Source organism: Chanodichthys erythropterus, chromosome 13 (genome assembly GCF_024489055.1).
Source record: "Chanodichthys erythropterus isolate Z2021 chromosome 13, ASM2448905v1, whole genome shotgun sequence".
Taxonomy (NCBI): domain Eukaryota; kingdom Metazoa; phylum Chordata; class Actinopteri; order Cypriniformes; family Xenocyprididae; genus Chanodichthys; species Chanodichthys erythropterus.
The window spans coordinates 20,570,124-20,590,356 of NC_090233.1; the positions used below are offsets into that span (position 1 = coordinate 20,570,124).

Genomic DNA, 20,233 nt, shown 5'->3' on the forward strand with positions numbered 1-20,233 from the left:
TGTTCATTTAACGTTTTATTAATCAAAGAATACTAAAAATTGCATCCCGGTTTCCACAAAATATTAGCAGCACAATTGTTTTCAACATTGATAATAATAAGAAATGTTCAATGGGCACAAATCAGCATATTATAATGATTTCTGAGGGATCATGTGACACTGAAGGCTGAAGTAATGATGCTGAAAATTATTCTTGCATCACAGGAATAAATTACATTTAAAATATACTGAAATAGAAAACATTTACTTTAAATTGTAATAATATTTCACAATATTACTGGTTTTACTGTATTTTTGATCAAATAAATGCAGCCTTGGTGAGCACAAGAGACTTCTTCCGACCCCAAACTTCTGAATGGCAGTAACTTAAATTACAAAAAGGCTATGAAAAATTTATATGTATGCAATTTTTGTCATCTACAACTAGCTACATTGCTGGAGAAAAAAAAATATTTAATCAGTTATATACACATTAATTTTCTCTTTTTTCTCTTTTTATCCTGTCAAACACAAACACATTAAAAATCAGAGCAGAGAAAACAGTTTGCTTTCATTTATTTGTTTAGCATAAAAACAAACAATATTCTCTCTGTGTTGCTGTTAATCATGCAACCATTCACTTTTTCCTAACCTGTTTGCGAGCTTTCTCCTCTCTAGCCTGCATCTTCATCTGCTGGACTTCCAAAGAATCAACTCTGCGTCTCCTTATGAAGAGATCATGGTTCCCAATGCACAGCTGAAGAATCTTTAAACACAAAAATTGCCTCATTAAAAGCTAAGGCCTTTAGACAAAAAGAAAGAAAGTTGTGTCATCTTTTTCCCTCATGTCATTCTAAACTGTATTGCTGCGTCCCAATTCGCCTACTTGTACTACGCCCTAAAAGTATGTACTCTTTTTGTGAACAAAAAGTACTTACTTTTGAGTGTGTGGCAAAAGAGTAGACAAGCTTTAGGACATACTATCACGTCATACAATCGTGTCTTTGCTCTCTGTCGCATCCTGTCACTGTAAACTGGCCTGTCAATCATCTTACATCCTCCACATTTCATTTAGCTCATTTCCTAACTTATCTGAGAGAAATGCAGTAGCACATTGATCTACAGTCGCGGGTCTTTCATCATGTGGAGAACTCTCTTTATATGCATAATGATGCATTTAAAAGTTAATGGCCAGCTTAACTGTGAACTGATTATTAGTCACTCAAACCTCTCAGCGTCGATCGCGCATATCCGCCATGTTTTGTAGTTTTTTAACACTTTTTACTCGTGTTTGTAGTTTCGAACTGAATCCTCATCCAACGCAATGGGTTGTGGCCAATATTCCACACTTCGAAAATCTACTGGAAATAGTAGACCATCCGGGGACCTTTAGCATACTCTTTTCAACAAACTATGCTTTCGGACACACTTATTTCAATCTCACATACTATTTAGGATGGATAGTATGGACATTGGGACGCAGGGTATGACTTTCTTTAATGAATGAAATTTCAGTCCAAGTGCCATCACATATAGTATTCCAAGTCTTCTGAAGCCGTTACGACCCTTTGTTTTGTATTTTCCCGTTTCTTTCTCTCTTTTGTTTTAGAAATGTTTGTGTCGAGGGACGGTGATGATTGGCTCCTGCAGACTAATGACTGGTCCATGTGGATTGGTACAGTCGATTCTAGTCAAACATTCTAGAACATTGTTTGTTCTGTGAATTAGAAATAGTAAGTAGGACACCGTTTGGTATTTTGAACCAATTGCCCGTTTACCGACACTGATTTAGATTCCCCTTTTATGTCTGTTTGCTTCAGCTTGTAAATAGTTTGTACATAATTGTACATTTTGAGGGTTTGGTAAAGTAAGGAGTTTGATGCCACTTTTGTTTTTTTGTAAACCTTTTTGATCTCTGTTTTTGGCTAAGGAGTTAGGTTAATATATTGTACTTTTATTTTATTTTGGTTATGGTTTAGGTTAGAGAAATAAGAGCTTAGTTTGTTATTTTGGCCGGTTCAGCTTCTGAAGTACATTTCCCTATTTGATCACTTTATTTTTGGTTTATGTCATTAAAACCCTCAAAAGATCCTCTGCTTCCACTCTCTCGTTTCATGTTGCGTCCTTTTCCCCTAGACAGGGCGTAACAGAAGCCATCTCAGTTACAAGACCATTTTATTTTTCATGATTTTAGCATTTTTTATGGTCATTATTTGGAAAACAGCACTTCAGACATTTAGCTCAATTTCTCCTATTGTTTTCCACAATGTAAATAAAATCATACTGGCTTGGATCAACATGAATGTTGACAATTTAATTCTGGGTGAACTATCCCTTTAACTAAACAGATGAATAATGGCATATAGATTTATTAAACCTACAATCTTCTGGCTTTCAGCCCAGATATTATATATATATATATATATATATATATATATATATATATATAAATATATAAATATATAAATATATAAATAAATATATATATAAATATATAAATATATATATATATATATATATATATATATATATTTATATATTTATTTTTATTTTTTTTTTTTTTTTTTTTTTTTACACAGTGGGTTTGTGAAGATCAAACAATTGATCAATACATCACATCATCAGATACTCACCAGTTTATTGACTTTGAGTTTTGAGGAGTTGAATTTGAAGACATCCGCCCTTTTATCCAAGGGCTTAATGGCAAACTGAAGAGACAGTTACAGAAATGAGTGCACCAACAACATTAAACCACTCTTAGCATAGATCAGTTGGTTAAAGTTTGAATTGCTCATAAAATGAGTACCTCTTTGTCGCTGTAGGAGATGTTTCTGATCTCATTCCAGGGAAAAGAAATTTTGGGCGTCAGTCTGTTATCCGGGTCATAAATGTGGAGGCCTAAAGCGTCAACACCCAGCAGTAAGCTGGTTCCCTTTTTATTCTTAAAAAACAAGATATTAAAAGACATTCAGTCCAATTTATTTTACTATCATGATCTCACCTCCACAGCATTTCAGAGCTAGCAAAAACTAATATTTCAAACAAAAGGCAGAAATAATTATTCTAAGTTTCAAGCAGCATAGACACCAAAGGAAGAGTGAGATTATGCAAGGTGATTAATAATAAAAGGTTTGTCTATTACATATAAGAATAAAGGTATACAATAATAAAAGCATCTGGCTGTAAAAGCTTTAGCCGTCGGAAATCAGCTCAGATTGTTACTGCCGTAGAGCAGAGGAGGCATTTCTTACCCTAATGGAAAAGTAATTGACCCCATACATCTCCAGATCCTGAGCTATTTTTAAATACTCCATCTCGGCTTCATCTCTGCAGCACACAATAACAAACAAAAACGTGGGAGGGAGAGAGAAAGAAAAGGAGAAAGGGAGAGAGAATAAATTAGACAAAATAAAAATCTATTCCACCGCAGGGTTTTAATGAGACTCAACTAACTTGCAAGTGCATAAGCTAGAGGTCACGCAGTATGTCTTACAGTAACTGATTATGGCAATAAACACAAACATACACTCACCATAAACTCACCAATTAAAAATACCATACTAAAAATAACTAGATTTTTAGAACCACCTTCATGTTCTTGCGAGTCTGCAGGAAACATGCCTCATCAAACCCCACTTACCGAGAGCAGGCAGCACAGAATGAGTGTGGAGCCGCTCGCATTGAATGTGTTTGTGCGTTCAAAAACAGACAGCTGAATGCAAGAGTCTCAAAATGATCTACTTTTAAACTTGTTTTTAAGACGTGCCATCTTAAAAAAAAAAAAAAAAAGCCCAAGACATCAGTCTGCATAGATCAACAACAAAAGAATTAAAATTATTAAATTCTATTAAAAAAAAAAAAATAGTATAATAAATTTAAATAAAATTACAAAATAATTCATATGTGCTGTGTGAATGGCGTCTTGAGACTACCTTGGACAGAATGATTAAAGTGTACATAACATACACGGTTTCTGCCAATCTCATGTTAATCTTGAGCACCTATAGAGTAGCAATGCATCTTCATATCTCCGAAAAGACTTTAGTTTTACCATATTTATTAAAGACAGATACACTGTACCGACTCTTTCCAAAAAAAGCAGAGCTCCTGGAGGCGTGCCGTGGGCAAAGCTAAAGAGTCACGAGCGCGCACAGCTTTTGCGTAGAGATCGTCTGCAAGCTGCGATATCATTATAAATAAAAAGGGAACAAAAACGTTCATGTTGTTTACATTATATGCACGATTGCAAACAAAACACAGACATCTGATGCAGTTTTACTTAAGAGAAGTGCCCATACAAGGAATTACGCCCTTTCTAATGTAATACAGGGCCATACCCGAAAAAACTCTCAGAAACTTATCCGAATCCGGAAGGAGTGTATTTGGCACAGAAATACTCCGTCATATGTCCAACTCGTGTTTTGAAACTTTGGCCATTTTTAGCATGAGAATGCAACTCTTTAACAGTGTCAATAAGTCAGAATGCATGAAATAGCATTAGACCCCCATTTTAAAAAAAAGAATTGATGAATAAAATATTAAAAATAAAACAAACAATACAATGACTTCTAAATCCACGTCTATTCAGTGTTTTACCCATCTACCACAATCTAGGTTAATGCATTTGAATTGTCTTAATTTGGGGCCTTTTCTTAGCAACAATCATGCACAATTAATTCAATTAATTACTTCACATATCATGTCATTCATTTAATTAAAATGTATCAAATGATAGCCCAAAATGATTTGTACATTTCCTAAAGAAAATTCTGATGAATTCTCTGCCACAATGCTAGGGTTTTATAAGAGGTTGTCAGGGTGTTGCTAGGTAGAAGGTACAATTTTTTAAAAGAAATGGTTGAATAAAGTCGTTATTTTTGTTTGCACAAAAGTGTTCTTGTCGCTTCATAACATTCAAAGTTGAACCACTATAGTCACATGGACTATTTTAACGATGTCTTTACTACCTTTCTGGGCCTTGAAAGTGGTAATTGTGTTACAGTCTATTGGAGGACAGAAAGCTCTCAAATTTCATCAAAAATATCTTAATTTGTGTTCTGAAGATGAACGAAGGTCTTACGGGTTAGGAACGACATGACGGTGAGTAATTAATGACAGAATTTTCATTTTGGGGTGAACTAACCCTTTAAGCTGGGTGAATGTGTGAATGAGAGAGATAAAAAGAGAAGTGCAGACTGTGTATTTGTGAGTGTGTTTTAAGAATGCACACATGTAGAGTGCTGTCACATGGAGTTTGGAATAAGAAAGTGCCCTACATGCATCTAAATGTGCTCTGAAGCAACACAGGAAGTCGGTTTCATCATCACAGTAGACCAATTAGGGCTTTTTTTGCAGAGCAAGGCTATGCCCAGTTCTGGAAAAAGAAGCAGGCCAGTTTTTCATCTTGTGAGTGTCTTGACTTCCCAAAGTCAACAACACAAAGAGTCAAGCTACACCTCTGTGTGTTTATAGTACCGCAGAGCCAGACTGTTAGCTATTACCAAAGTCTGGCCGTTTGCAAAAAAGAGCCGTCTGAATGATATGCATCCAAAACAGTTCGAAGACTGCAATTTTAAAAGGCTGTGTGCAACATGCATCAGGTGGTCCATGAACAACCCATGGGCAAGCTGCGTGAGACTGAGAATGTGTGTACAATACCTGGTTCTGCCCCTGTGCTCAGCGTAGCAGACTGTGATTCTCTCCTCCCACATCTCTGCAGTCATCTGGTAGAGATTGATAACCTGCACAAGAGAAAGACACACAAAGATCCGTCATCAACTTGAACAAAGACTTTAACTCTCTCATAATGGGATTTTCACAACAGAGCTCGTGGTGCGCATCAGACTCTGACATCAGTATTCATTTTGTTTGTTGGAATGTAAGCACTTTTCCACTTGAAAACAGGGAAGTGAACAAGTATTGATGGCATACACTACTGTTTAAAAGTTTGGGCTAAGTAAGATTTTTTGTTTTTTGGAAGAAAATTCAGCAAGGATGCATTAAATTGATCAAAAGTGACAGTAAAGACATTTATAATGTTACAAAAGATTCTTATTTCAAATGTTGTTCTTTTGAACATTCTATTCATCAAATTATCATGAGTTCCACAAAATATTAAGCAGCACAACTGTTTTTGATATCAACATTGATAATAGTAAGAAATGTTTCTTGAGCAGCAAATCATCCTATTAGAACAATTTCTGAAGGATCATGTGACATTGAAGTATATTAAAATAGAAAATTTATTTTAAATTGTAATAATATTTCACAATATTACAGATTTTATTGTAATTATGATCAAATAAATGCCACCTTGGTGAGCAAAAGACTTTTTTCAAAAGCATTAAAAAAAAAAAATCTTACCAACCCAAAGTTTTGAACAGAAGTGTATGCTTTGCATATTTTTGGCATATAATTATAAAGTATTTCTCAACTGCTGGTCTCCACAGAAATTACCTTTGTAAATTAGCTCACATCCTTTGCATCGTTTGCAATGTTTCTAGGGCAGATAGTATGGTGTTAGGTTCTGGAATGGTTGTGAAAACAAGTTTTTCTCCTCCTGAGTCATTCTAGCTACAGTGGTAAAAGGCTGCCACTAGTATTTATGGTGGGAAACATGTTGATTTCACAAATATACCATATTTATGTGCCAAATAACACAGAGTGGAAAATAAATCATGTTCAGGCTGATAAACCAAACCAAGAGTTAAAAGGGTTAGTTGCCCCAAAAATGAAATTTCATTAATTGTCATTAATTACTCACCTTCATGTTGTTCCACACCCATAAGATCTTTGTTCATCTTCAGAACACAAATTAAGATATTTTTGATGAAATCCAAGAGTTTTTTTTATTTATTTTTTTTTTTTATCCCCCATAGAAAGCAACATAAGCACCACATTCAAGGTCCAGAAAGATAGTGAAGACTTCGTTAAAATAGTCAACATGACTATAGTGGTTCAACCTCAATGTTATGAAGTGACAAGAATACTTTTTGTGTGCTAAAATGAAACAAAAATAATGACTTTATTCAACAATTTCTTCTCTATACTGTTTTGTGTTCTGAAGATGAACGAAAGTCTTTCGGGTGTGGAATAACATGAGGCTGAGTAATTAATGACAGAAATCTCATTTTTGGGTGAACCAACCCTTAAAACTAATGTAAAAAGAGTTAACAGAGCCAAACACAATGGCTAATAGAGCTGAAGGACATTTTCTAATTAAGTGTGACAATTTAAATCCTTTAGACAGTTTTGAATGCCAGTGGAGTAAACAAACGCTCTTTCTCAGTACTTACTGACATGTGAGCGGATGCTTCCAGCCGAGAGCTTTCACTACATCTAACGCCCTACGGGAAGCCCGCTGAAGCTGTACAGGCTTGTTACCGAGCTCTGCGAACATAATCAGCATAATTAGCATGGTGTGCCGCCCATCTCAACATCACACTCACTCTCTTTGGTAGCAGCTCCTCTTGGGACAGGAAGCCCGGCTTGTGGACATTAGGGTCGTAATCACTGTACTGGAGAAACAAGATGACAAATCAAAATTAGCTCAATTATGAATATTGAGAAGAGGAAAAACAAGAACTCACAGTGTCATAAAAACAGCTATTATATCCACCTGCTCTCACTTAAAGTGAATTGAGTATTACATAGTTGCCTAAAACATAAAAGCACTTTCAAATCAAAATAAGATGAAATTCGTCTGTGAATTTTTAATGAGGCATTATGGGTAAGATCAGTAGAGAGGTACTGCTGAGAGAGAAAGATAATTGCACAATCACATTTTACACAGATGTTATAACTGTGTGGTTTGTTTGTACAGTGACTAGTGGTCTTAAACAAATATCTAATAGAGGAAATAGCTTCTTTTTCTTCTTTTTTTTTTTTTTAAATCTTGATTACACTACCATTTAAGATTATTACTGTTTCTTCAATGCTCACCAAGGAATTTATTTGATCAAAAATACAGTAAAAACAGTACTATTGTAAAATATTAGAATTTATATTATTATATTGCATTTATATTTGTTTATTATATTCAATATTTTTGTGCAAAGAATTTTTTATTTGATGAATTGAATGTTCAAAAGAATAGAATTTATTTGAAATATAAATATTTTGTAACAATGCAAAAATCTTTACCATCACTTTTTATCAATTTAATACATCCTTGCTTAATAAAAGTTCTTACTGACCCCAAACTTTGGAACTAGAGATGCACTGATGCTAAATTTCTCCACCGATACCGACAGCCGATTATTCAGAGTGATATCTGCCGATAATGATGCCAATAGTTTGAGGGTTCTATTATACCTTCTATTATACTGTACTATTATACCTAAAGGTGCCTATTATACCTTCTTTTAAATTAATGATAATTAATAATCAATCATCATAATTTTTAATTATTATAATTTGAAAGAAACGCAAATAGACATTTTATTCTTTCCATTTCATCAACTTGTTTCAGAGTAGCTGGTATCAATTTATAAATATAAACACATTGCTCAAATTAATATTAACAGACATTAGATAAATTCTGAAGATTAAATTAATATTTCTTAACTTTCTGAATGTTATTAATTCATTTAATTACTATTAACATTGAACATCAAACTGGTTTCTTAGCTTTTTCTTTATACAAAGCACAAATTTCCTGCCCTGTTTTGATTGATATCAAGGATATATCGGCCATGACTATTGGCTGTTTTTAAACTTTTTATCGGAACAGCCGATAGTGTGAAAATGTACTTTTATTGGCTGATACTGATTATAGGCCGATATATCAGTGCATCTCTTTTTGGAACAATAGTGTATATCCATATTCCTTTCTGTTACCCTCACAAACTTAATTTTTTTGGCTGGTCTTATGCAAACATATAAATTAACTGTTATGGTTATACTTTTGAAATAGTGTGAAAGTGTTTAGATTTATTTACTGTATTTACTGTTATTTTACTTTGGTAATCAACACCATGGCACAGATGCAATACATAAAAATATCCCAGAATAGTCCTGTATGACAAGGCATGTAAAAGTCATTATCTTCCAAAATAAACAGCTAAGACAACATTACAGATTGTGGACTGCTGTGCAGGAACTGAGGAACAAGCAGATCTGCAGAATCAGAAAAGGCAAGACAATAATACTCCATCAGTGTTACGCTGGCTTGTCATTTTGAGCACTACGGACAGATTCATGCTGCTCAGCTGTGCTGAGACTGGCATGTGAAAGCATCCTCATTTGAAAGAGTCTGTGTGAATGATTGCTGTCTAAAGCTTCACTCCTGCATTAAGAACAAGCTTTCTCAGTAAGGGAGAAACTGCTGCCATCTCAGCCTCTCCCCCTCTGCTCGATCTTCTCTTCCACTTTTTTTATTTCTTACTTGATTTTTCTGCCTATGCCTCGTTTATGATTCTTACTCTCTTTACACCTCCTCTTTCTGCTCTCGCTTTCTTTAACTTCCTGTCTCTTTGAATATCTCCAAACCTGCACCTGGTGGTTTAAAACAGAGAAAGAAATCTGTCATGCAGCTTCATAGATTTGTAAAACAGATCTGATTGGCTGAGCCACATTCAAGGTCAATGAATGCATATCTGTGACTGCACATCATAATAATAATCATAATAATAATGCAGCAGTTAGCAGAATTAAAGGTGCAATATGTAATATTTTTGCAGTAAAATATCTAAAAACCACTAGGCCAGTGTTATATATTTTGTTCACTTGAGTACTTGTAATATCCCAAATGTTTCCAACTATTTGTAAATCGTGAGAAAATTGCAATTTTAGCCAAGGCTCCAGGACATGTGAGGAGTCACCTGTCAATTGCGTCATAATCTTGTTACCCTCGGTTTCCAGTTTTATTTTGTAGAAACCATGGAAACACCAAAGATGCTTTAATATATTGCACATTTTAACAGACAAGGGAACAACTGTTTTGATATAATTATAAACAGAAAACTAATTGTTGTTATTAAGCTCAACACGTTTAGTCTTATTGTTTAAATCTAATTTTCTTTATTTTTTTGCGAGTACCATGCTTTACCATGCCTCAGAGAAAAACACTATTTTGTCAAGTAGCTAACATAAGCATAATCAGATGCAGCTTTATTTTTAATAACAGTAATACAGCATTTCCTCCATCATACAATATGTTTTAAAATGAATTACATGCCATTTATCAACACAAGCCATCCAGTATTTAATATGATCGATCTATCTTACTGCAGTGTGTAACAGGGTCTCACAGCAGCCGCCGAGCGAATGCACAGTAACGTTATAAAATAATTTTCAACACACTCTAATGTATCTAAAACAATAAACAGAGCTGCATTACTTCATACTCATGACTGTGTCATAATAAAAGTCCTGCTGCTTGTGAGGCGTGTTGCGAAATCTCTCCAGCGGCCTCGTTCAGCTCCCACAACACTCGCCCTGCTCTGCTTCATACTATAGTAACGTTAAGAATCGCATCCATGAACATGATTTCTTCCCGAGTCCTATCCCTATTCTTTTGCACCGTCCGTTGAGGTGGAGACCACATGTCCCAAGAATCCGCGCATCATCAAGCTACGCTTTTGTTTTGAATAGGCCTCTAGCGGCCTCTAGCGGACAAAATTATTACATATTGTACCTTTAACAATCTAAAATTACAGTACAAGTAATTGTATGTAATGATAACTGTAAAATTTTGCAATATTTAATTTTTGCATAATTCAATGAAAAAATGTTTAATAAAAGGTGGTAGTAACTATTTTTAGACAATCCATTAAAACAAATACATAAATCCAAATTAAACAGACTACTGTTCAAAAGATTTTTAATGTTTCTGAAATGTTTCATATTGTTCATCAAGGCTGCATACTGATCAAATAACGTAATATTGTGAAATATTATTCTAATTTTAAATACCAGTTTTCTATTTTAATATATCTTAAAATGTAATTTATTCCTGTGATACAAAGCTGAATTTTCAGCATCATTACTCCCATCTTCAGTGTCACATGATCATTTGGAAATTATTATTATGAATTATTATTGTCAACATTGAAAACAGTTTGCCGCTTAGTTTTTTTTTTTTTTGTCGTGTTTCAATTCAAAGAATCCTTTTTGTAACATTATAAATTTCTTTACTGTCACTTTTGATCAAATTAATGCATCCTTGCTGAATAAAAGTATTAATTTCTTTATTATTATTATTATTATTATTACTAGTATTATTATTATTATTATTAAATGCTAAAATAGATTCAGTAATTTTTTTGATTCCGAGTTAAACTCTGGTGAAGTGTATATGGCAAAACAAAAATAAAACACATGAAATAACTTTAAAGCAGCAGTCTGTAAGTTTTGCCTCTTTGTTGCCATCTCTGTTTGAAACCTGCAATTGCAGTTATATGTGGAATTATCAATTTTACGTGGGATGTGCCTCGGCACGGCTCCTCAGTGCGGATGAATCTAATGTTTGCTGTCAATCACAACATCGGTGGGGATACTGTACTTCAGAATCACAGTTTGTGGTCTTGGAAGTATGACCAAAATAAAAATTTTCAATGGAAAATGTCATCTGAACAAGTATGTAACATGTCTGCCACTATTGTTCTGACTGAGGAAAAAAAAATCATTATTAATGATTATTATTGCAAATTATTATTGTTATACTTTATCAAATTGTTAATGTTAACAACAACAGTGGTTGACTCTGTATTTAGTGTGTATTAGCGTTACTTGTAGATTTCAATTTACAGTCCAATCTCGAATGTTATTTAGTCATACCATACAATCTGCCATCAAAATGATAAGTTTAATTATTGCAGCTGCTGTGAAAAAAGGCTATAAATGATCCACCTCACATGCGATATCGCTACTAGCTGGGAAACTCGTTCTTTATGTAAACAGACGTGACATAATGACGCAAAGAAAAAACACTGTGAAAAGCCTTGAAAACCATCAAAAGGCTTAAGCAAACCAGCACAAGGCTCATAAACCAGCTAAACAAACTGTCTTACCATGTGAAGCTTACAAATTGCTTTAACAAGGCAAACAAAAGCTTTAGCTGATCCCCATCCAGTTTTTAGAGCCATCTAACGTTCCTGTGTGTCTGACATGAGTCAGAGAGAAACAGAGTGTGCTTTCTAAATTGGCACAAGGTGAGCTGTGTGCAGTTAGCCAAGGCTTTCAGATAAATCGCATGTTCTTGTTGCCCGTGAGCTGTCAATCAAACTGACACCTGCTTAATAAAATGCACTTCTTTCTGTGGGAAGAGTGTAATGGGATAGATGCCGACCTTGAAGGGACGTCCACAGGAGGTTACGGTTTAGCTCTGACACCTTTCTGCATGTCTATCAAAGAAAGAAAGTTAAAAAAAAAAAAAAAAAAGCGTTAGAAAGAGCACTGACCTTAGCGTGGACGGCGTAAGAGGCTAACAGCACCGAAGCCTCAGGAGGACAGTATATCTCCTCCTCTAAAATATTCTTCTTAACCTGTGGATTTCAGAACAGAGGAGAGAGAAAAAAATTATAGAATTTGATACCTAAAATTTCATGTAATGCCATCATGATAAATTAAAGGGACATGCCCTGGAGCAACTTAGCGTTAAGGATCTTGCTAAAGGCGACATCACATGTTGGTGACATCACGAACCCTAAAGTTCAGTAGCCCCGCCCACTGATTCAAGCTCGACAAGTAGTAGTAGGTAAATAACAGACGGGACGCTAACACTGGATCAAGACACTCAGCAATAAACAAGCCTTTGAAGAGTGCAAAATGTGTGGTGTCAGGTTGTGGAAAAACACAGTAGCTGCAATGGATTTGCAGAGAGCCTGAAATAAAAAAAAACAATGCTGTGACTTCTATATTGGATCCGACACGAATGGCCCAACACACTTATGTGAGTAAAAATGTTTGTACTGTGTATTGTTTTGTCACAGATCATTTGATATGTATGGATTTTGTGTACCAAAATCACCAGTGAACAGTGATTTCTGATATGCAATGATTCATGTACGCCTACAGTCAGATGTTTTTGTCTCAAAATCATTTATTGTCAGTAAATCAAACCAGTGACTAAACGGTCAACTTCACATTGTTTCTCTTAGTAGGATGAAAATAATCTGTTATTTAAACTGTGATTAAATTATAGAAACGCTCCCTTAACAATCAATGGAACTGTCGGACTCTCGCCAAAACTACCCTTAAAATCAACAAATCTCTTATTTACATTGTGTTTGCACTGTTAGTTATGATGAAAGCATTCGTTAATGAGCAGAAATTGAGTTACAATGACGAGATGTCTGTTATCAGCTATATGCTCATCACTGCAACCTTTCATGCCACAATCTAAATATGATGCTATAATCAATTTTCATGATTAGTAAACCTTGAGAACTGTAATAGTAAAAACATGCTAAAGGTTTGAGAGAATTCCACATGTTATACATGTAATGCTAAGCTATTTACACATGCAAAGATGTTAGCCAATCACAGCAGTGGGCGTTTACACTGAAGTCTTACAGCAGACATGCCCCTAAAACAGAGTTCAAATTAGAGGGCTAAACTCAGGGTAGGAAAATTGCCTTTTATTTCTAAATTATGACAATTTTTGATGTAAAAATCATAACATTATAAGTGCACCACAGGAAACATCATAAAATAATAAAATAATGCAGTTCATGACCCCTTCAATGATTTTAAAGAAGTCTACACTCACCAAAATTGTGTTTATTTGATAAAAAAAAAAAAAAAAGGAAACAGTAATATTGTGAAATATGTCAAATTAAAAATAACTCTTTTAATGTATTCTTATTATGCAAAGCTGATTTTTTAGCATCATTACTCCAGTCTTCAGTGTCACATGATCCTTCGGAAATCATTTTAATATGCTAATTTGGTACTCGAGAAACATTTATTATAAAAGTTGTTTTTTTTTCAGGATTCTTTGATGAATAGAAAGTTCAAAAGTGCAGTATTTATTTACAATAGAATTCTTCTGTAGCATTATAAATATCTTTACTGTCACTTTGAACAATTTAATACATCCTTACTGAATAAACTTTTTTTTCTTAAACTAAAAACACAAAATGAAGTTTGCAAGTTGTACGCTGAATACAGCAAAGGATAGTGGTGGATTTTCAAAGTATGCATCTAAATATAAAATTTATTTTAAATTTAAAATAATACTAACAAACGTTAAAGGTAAATAATTTAGCTAGATGCTAACTATTACATGAAAACAGAAACAACATGAGACCAAGTGGTTTGTTTATATGCCTTACTACTTAAAGTAACTACAAACTGTGACCAAACCACAATGTCAGAAGACCCCCAAATAGTTAAACTTCCATATTCAAAGTCTATAGACCTTTAATGCTTTATAGAGAACTAGATATTTTGGCAAGTACTTTCTGAATACACTGAACATACAAAAGTTTTTTATCTATCCTAGTCACGAGTATCCATTAGTAAGCCGGCAGAGGTTGTCTCCTTCCGGCTCTATGGACTGCAAAGCCCAGACGTAATTTAAGGCTGCAAATACAAAGCAAAGGAAGAATATTTCAGGGTCAGTTTTAAGAACTCTAGAAGCAGCAGATGGCTCACAGGTTACACACTCACTGCCGCAAGGCTGCTGAAATGAATTCCAAGTGGGGCTGTCAGGAGAAAACAAGCGACTGTACATAGGACAGTGTGCATACTTTTAGTATCCATAATCTAGACTGAATGAATCAATGAAGCAAGAATGGTATTTCCTGACAGACTGCAGAGTTGCCAGTCAAAAAATAATAAAGTTCAAGATTTCAGTAGGTTTAGATTTTCTACATCAGACTTGCTCTGAGTGTTGAATTTTTAAAATACAATAAAATACTGAAACATTAAAATAAATACATTTTTAAATAAATATTTTGTAAAATGAGAAACAAAAATAAAATATATAAAATATAATATTAAAAAGTACATGCTGAACTAATCCCAGAAACCTGTGGAAAAGAAAAAATAATTTTTAAATGCAGTGCTGCCTGCCTAACGTCTAATTGATTAAGTAATGAATGAATTAAAGAATTAAATTAATTCCTGACTTCATGCTTCATCAAAAGAGAAAATTAATAAAGGATTGAGGAATAGACCGCTGACCTTTATGAACAAAAGAAGTGGGTAACAGAACAAAAGGTCATTTATGTGCACAGTTTATAAATGCATAAATGTGGTTCACACCAAAACATTAGTATTTAATTTTCAGCAATGAACCAGTGCCAAATTTCCAAGTAAATTACTGCAGCCTTGCCAAATGAGCTGTTGCTAAAAGCACAACCACATGGGAGATGGCTGGTCACTGTGCCGACCATTAGCTGCTTGGCAAAATGAAAAAGGATCTCATTTAATCATAACCAGAAAACGGAAGCCAAAAAACTAAGTTTAACAACAGGGCCACAATTAGCACAAGGTCAAACTCATTAAAAAGCAATAATAAAACAACCAAATGCCCATCTATAAATGAACAGTTTGCTCGAATGAAAACTGTCATTATTTACATAATTTAAACCTGCATGACGATCATTACAATCATATCCTAGTTGCTGTTTTGTGGCTGGAAAGTATGCAAAAATATCCATAACAGAAGTAACATAACAGTGACACTTTGTTAAGTCTTATGAAGTCATAACTGTCATTATTATTCACTACTAATTACTTGCTGCTTAAACACACTGATTAAAAGATTGGGTTCAAAATATTTTTTGAAAAAATGAATACTTTGACCAATTGAATTCATCCTTGCTTAAAAAGAAAAAAAAGTGACAGTAAAGCCATTTATAATGTTACAAACATATTTCAAATTCAAATAAATGCTGTTCTTTCGAACCTTCTATTCCTCTAAAAAAATCTTGGAAAACTTTTTTTTTGTAGTAGTAGTAGTACAATTGTTTTCAACATTGATAATAAGAGTATCAAATCAGCATATTACAATGATTTTTGAAGGATGACACTGAAGACTGGTATAATGATGATGAATATTCATTTCAAAATATATTAAAATAAGTTATTTTAATTGTAAATAAAAATGCATTTTTGATCAAATGAATCCAGATTTGGTGAACATAAGAGACTTTCAAAAACAAGCAGCCAGCAGCCATATCACCCTGTAGCCCAAGACTGGTTTCCCACTGAAGCTAAGCAGGGCTGAGCCTGGTTAGTAGTAGTACCTGGATGGGAGACCTCCTGGGAAAACCAGGCAGCTGCTGGAAGAGGTGTTAGTGAGGCCAGCAGGGGGTGCTCACCCTGTGGTCTGTGTGGGTCCTAATGCCCCAGTATAGTGACGGGGACACTGTACTATAACAAGCACCGTCCTTCGGATGAGACGTTAAACCAAGGTCCTGACTCTCTGTGGTCATTAAAAATCCCATGGCACTTCTCGTAAAGAGTAGGGGTGTAACCCCGGTGTCCTGGCCAAATTCCCTCCATAGGCCCATACCAATCATGGCCTCCTAATAATCCCCATCCATTGAACTGGCTCTTTCACACTCTCTCTCCTCTCCACCTACAGCTGGTGTGTGGTGAGTGCACTGGTGCCGTTGTACTGTGGCTGCCGTCGCATCGTCCAAGTGGATGCTGCACACTGGTGGTGGATGTGGAGAGACCCCTGATATGATTGTAAAGAGCTTTGGGTGTACAGTAGTACATAGGAAAGCACTACTTGATTGATTGATTGATTGATTGATTGATTGATTGATTGATTGATTGATTGATTGATTGATTGATTGATTGATTGATTGATTGATTGATTGATTGATTGATTGATTGATTGATTGATTGATTGATTGATTGATTGATTGATTGATTCCTTAAAAAAAACTTTTAGATTTTATTAATATTCTATAATTCATAATATTCTATAATACAGTATAATATACTCTTGTAATTTTGTAGTTTGAGAGCCCCAGTCCTCATTCACTTTTGTTGTATTGAAAAGAGTAGCTAGGATTTTCTTCAAAAATTATTTTTTTGTGGATGTAAGAATGTCATATGGGTGTGGAACAACATGAGTAAATATTTCCAGGCGAACTATCCATTTAAGACTTGCTTTCAAGTATTTATATACAGTGGTGGTCAGAATTATTGGCACCCTTGGTAATAAATATGATCAAAGATGACTGTAAAAATTAAATCTGCATTGTTTATCCTTTGATCTTTAATTCATAAAATTAGCTTTCTAACCTTTCATTGAAGGAAAAGAATTGAAAGTGGGGAGAAAAAAAAAAAAAAACACATTATGAAATAAATGTTTTTCTCCAAAACACATTGGCCACAATCATTGGCACCCTTTTATTCAATACTTTTTGCAACCTCCTATTGCCAAGATAACAGCTCTGAGTCTTCTTCTATAATGCCTGATGAGTTTGGAGAACACCTGACAAGAGATCAGAGACAATTCCTCCATACAGAATCTCTCCAGATCCTTCAGATTCCAGCTCCATGTTGGTGCTTCTTCTCTTCAGTTCACTCCACTCATTTTCTTTAGGGTTCAGGTCAGGGGACTGGGATGGTCAAGGCAGAAGCTTCATTTTGTGCTTACAATTTTGTGTTGGTTTTGATGTTTGTTTTGGATCATTGTCCTGATGGAAGATCCAATCATGGCTCATTTTAGGATTTCTAGCAGTCTAGCGGTCAGGTTTTGATTTTTTTTTATCTGTTGATATTTGGTAGAATCTATGTATCTGAACAAGATTTCCAGGACCTCCAGCAGTAAAATAGGCCCACAACATTAAAAGATCCAGCAGTATATTTAACCGTGGGCATGGGGTACGTTTTATCCATGTGTGCACCAAACCCATCTGGTGGGTTTGCTGCCAAAAAGCTCTTTTTTTAGTTTCCTCTGACCATAGAAGCCAGTCCCATTTGAAGTTCCATTCATGTCTGATAACTGAATATGCTGGAGTTTGTTGTTTGAGGAGGATTTTTCTTGAAACCCTCCCAAACAATTTATGGGGATGTAGGTGCTGTTTGATTATTAATTATTGTCCTGATGGTCAAATGGAAATGGTCATTTTCAATGCTTTAACTATTTTCTTACAGCCACTTTCTGTTTTGTGAAGCTCAACAATCTTTTGCTGCACATCAGAACTATATTCTTTGGTTTTTCTCATTGTGATGAATAATTAGGGGAATTTGGCCTGTGTGTTTCCTCATGTTTACACTCCCGCGGAACAGGAAGTCTCGGCTGGACAATTTCATGTTCATGATCACCATGGTGTGCCAAAAAATGTAAATATGAATGAGAATATACTTCAGAGATATTTTATTCATAAAAAATTCTAGGGGTGCCAATAATTGTGGCCAACGTGTTTTGGAGAAAAACATTTATTTCATGTGATTTTCCCCCCACTTTCAATTCTTTTCTTTCAATGAAAGGTTAGATTTTTGCTAATTGTATGAATTAAAGATCAAAAGGATAAACAATGCAGATTTATTTTTACAGTCATCTTTGATCATATTTACCAAGGGTGCCAATAATTCTGACCACCACTGTATAATAAAAAAAAAAAAAAAAAAAAAAAAAATCATCATGCATGCTCTTTTATCCATCCCCTGATATTACCGAATACCGATATTCGGTAATGCGATAAATCGCGATAATGAATATGCACAATATTGTAATCGTCGGCACTTCAGAATACCGTAAATAATTTATTACCAATTATTAATTTTTTTATAAGGCAGTTAAGAATACTTTACCCATCAATCGTATAAAATGCACAACACCGCTGTATGCTCCGTCAAAAGGACACCCGCTCAGAGGTAAACAATCCCAACGTGCACGAGAAGCACATGGCGGAACCAGTGAAGGAGACGAGCTGAATGAAAGTGCGCGTTCACTCTGACAGCAGAGGGCGCTGATGGAACAGCAGCGTGCAGCGGTTACCACGGAAACCGTGCAAACAAAGTAACTGCGCTAGTGAAGTTTTTAAAATGCTTCAAACAGCCATTCATTTTTTTTGTAATCTCAGTGTTGTTCATCACAGCACCAAATACTGAATACTTAAAGACTTAAAAGGATATTTATTTTCAAACCTAAACATTTTTATATTTTAATCTGGACTACAACATGCCCTAATGATTAGAAATGTTCTGATTATTTGTTATTGTTCAGTAAAACTTTGAAAACATACAGCTTCATTAGTTAACATGTTAATTCATTATCACTAAACTGACAATAAAATACTTATAAAGTATTAATTATTATTAATTAATGTTAATTTCTTAGTTACTATTTAATAACATTACTCAAAATAACTTATTTAATGGACCTGAGATAAAACTAACAATGATCAGTTGTGTTTCTAAACTAACATTAACAAAAAATAACACTTTCTGTAACAAATGTAGCTATTGCTCTATCTTAGTTAATGCATTAAATAGAGTAAAGTGTTATCTGTTGTGTTTTATAGCCTAATTCTTTTGCATTTTAATCTGTTTTTCAGTCAGTTTTTTTTTGTTTTATTATTACAAAAAGAGTTCTTAAACTTGTTAAACTATGACAAAAATGGTTTTGCAACTTATTTTAATATCGTGATAATACCGTATACCGTGATAAAAGCTTCATCAATTAATCGCAACATGAAAATTTGATACAGTCACATGCCTACCCCTGACTATCAGTCTGAAAATAGTCAAAAAAGTAGCATGCAATGTGTCAGTGACTGGTCAAAAAGGTTCTAGCTATTATGGTCGTCTTTTCAATCTGCTTTACAAATGTGACAGCACTTTAAGAGCAGTCTGGGAAGGGTGGCCATTCCTGATAAGAGCCCATCCAGGCGAGCGGGTTTAAACAGGATCTGCACATTCAAACACGCAGCTCTATCCCAGCCTACATATGAGCGGAGGGGCAGAGGCTAAGAGAGAACAGACTCACTGTTCTTCAATCTCTACCCAGAATTCATTAGCATCTCTTGAGAATTCATTACATTCGTTTTCAAAATGCATAGCCATCCTGAAGCAGTGCAGCTCTACCTCCCATTACGGCTGAAGATAAGCTACTTACGTTTTCTCAGAATGTTCATATCTTAGTCTTGTGCCCTTTGCTATGCATTAAATCCACTGGATTGATACAAGCACTGTAAATTGAAGGGCAAATTGCCACGACTTAACATCAGATCACAATTGCGGTCATAATACTGTTGGAAAAATGAACAGAGTTAATGCATGCAAAACAGGTGCTTATTTACCTCCCATGCCGAGCAACCAACTTGCTCAATGAAATGAT

The 20,233-nt window shown here is 34.7% G+C and overlaps 1 protein-coding gene across 3 annotated transcripts in view; it reads right to left on the reverse strand.

The window, feature by feature from the left end:
- nf2a (NF2, moesin-ezrin-radixin like (MERLIN) tumor suppressor a) overlaps window positions 1–20,233 on the reverse strand; it is a 48,481-nt gene that overhangs the window by 16,116 nt on the left and 12,132 nt on the right. The window contains exons 5-11 of one of the 3 annotated variants that reach the window (XM_067406062.1): window positions 12,381–12,464; window positions 7,428–7,496; window positions 5,638–5,720; window positions 3,231–3,306; window positions 2,786–2,920; window positions 2,613–2,687; window positions 632–745 (exon numbers count right to left, since the gene is read on the reverse strand). In XM_067406062.1, coding sequence (XP_067262163.1) covers window positions 632–745; window positions 2,613–2,687; window positions 2,786–2,920; window positions 3,231–3,306; window positions 5,638–5,720; window positions 7,428–7,496; window positions 12,381–12,464 — 636 coding nt within the window. The other 2 variants (XM_067406064.1, XM_067406063.1) reach the window with 2 other exon arrangements.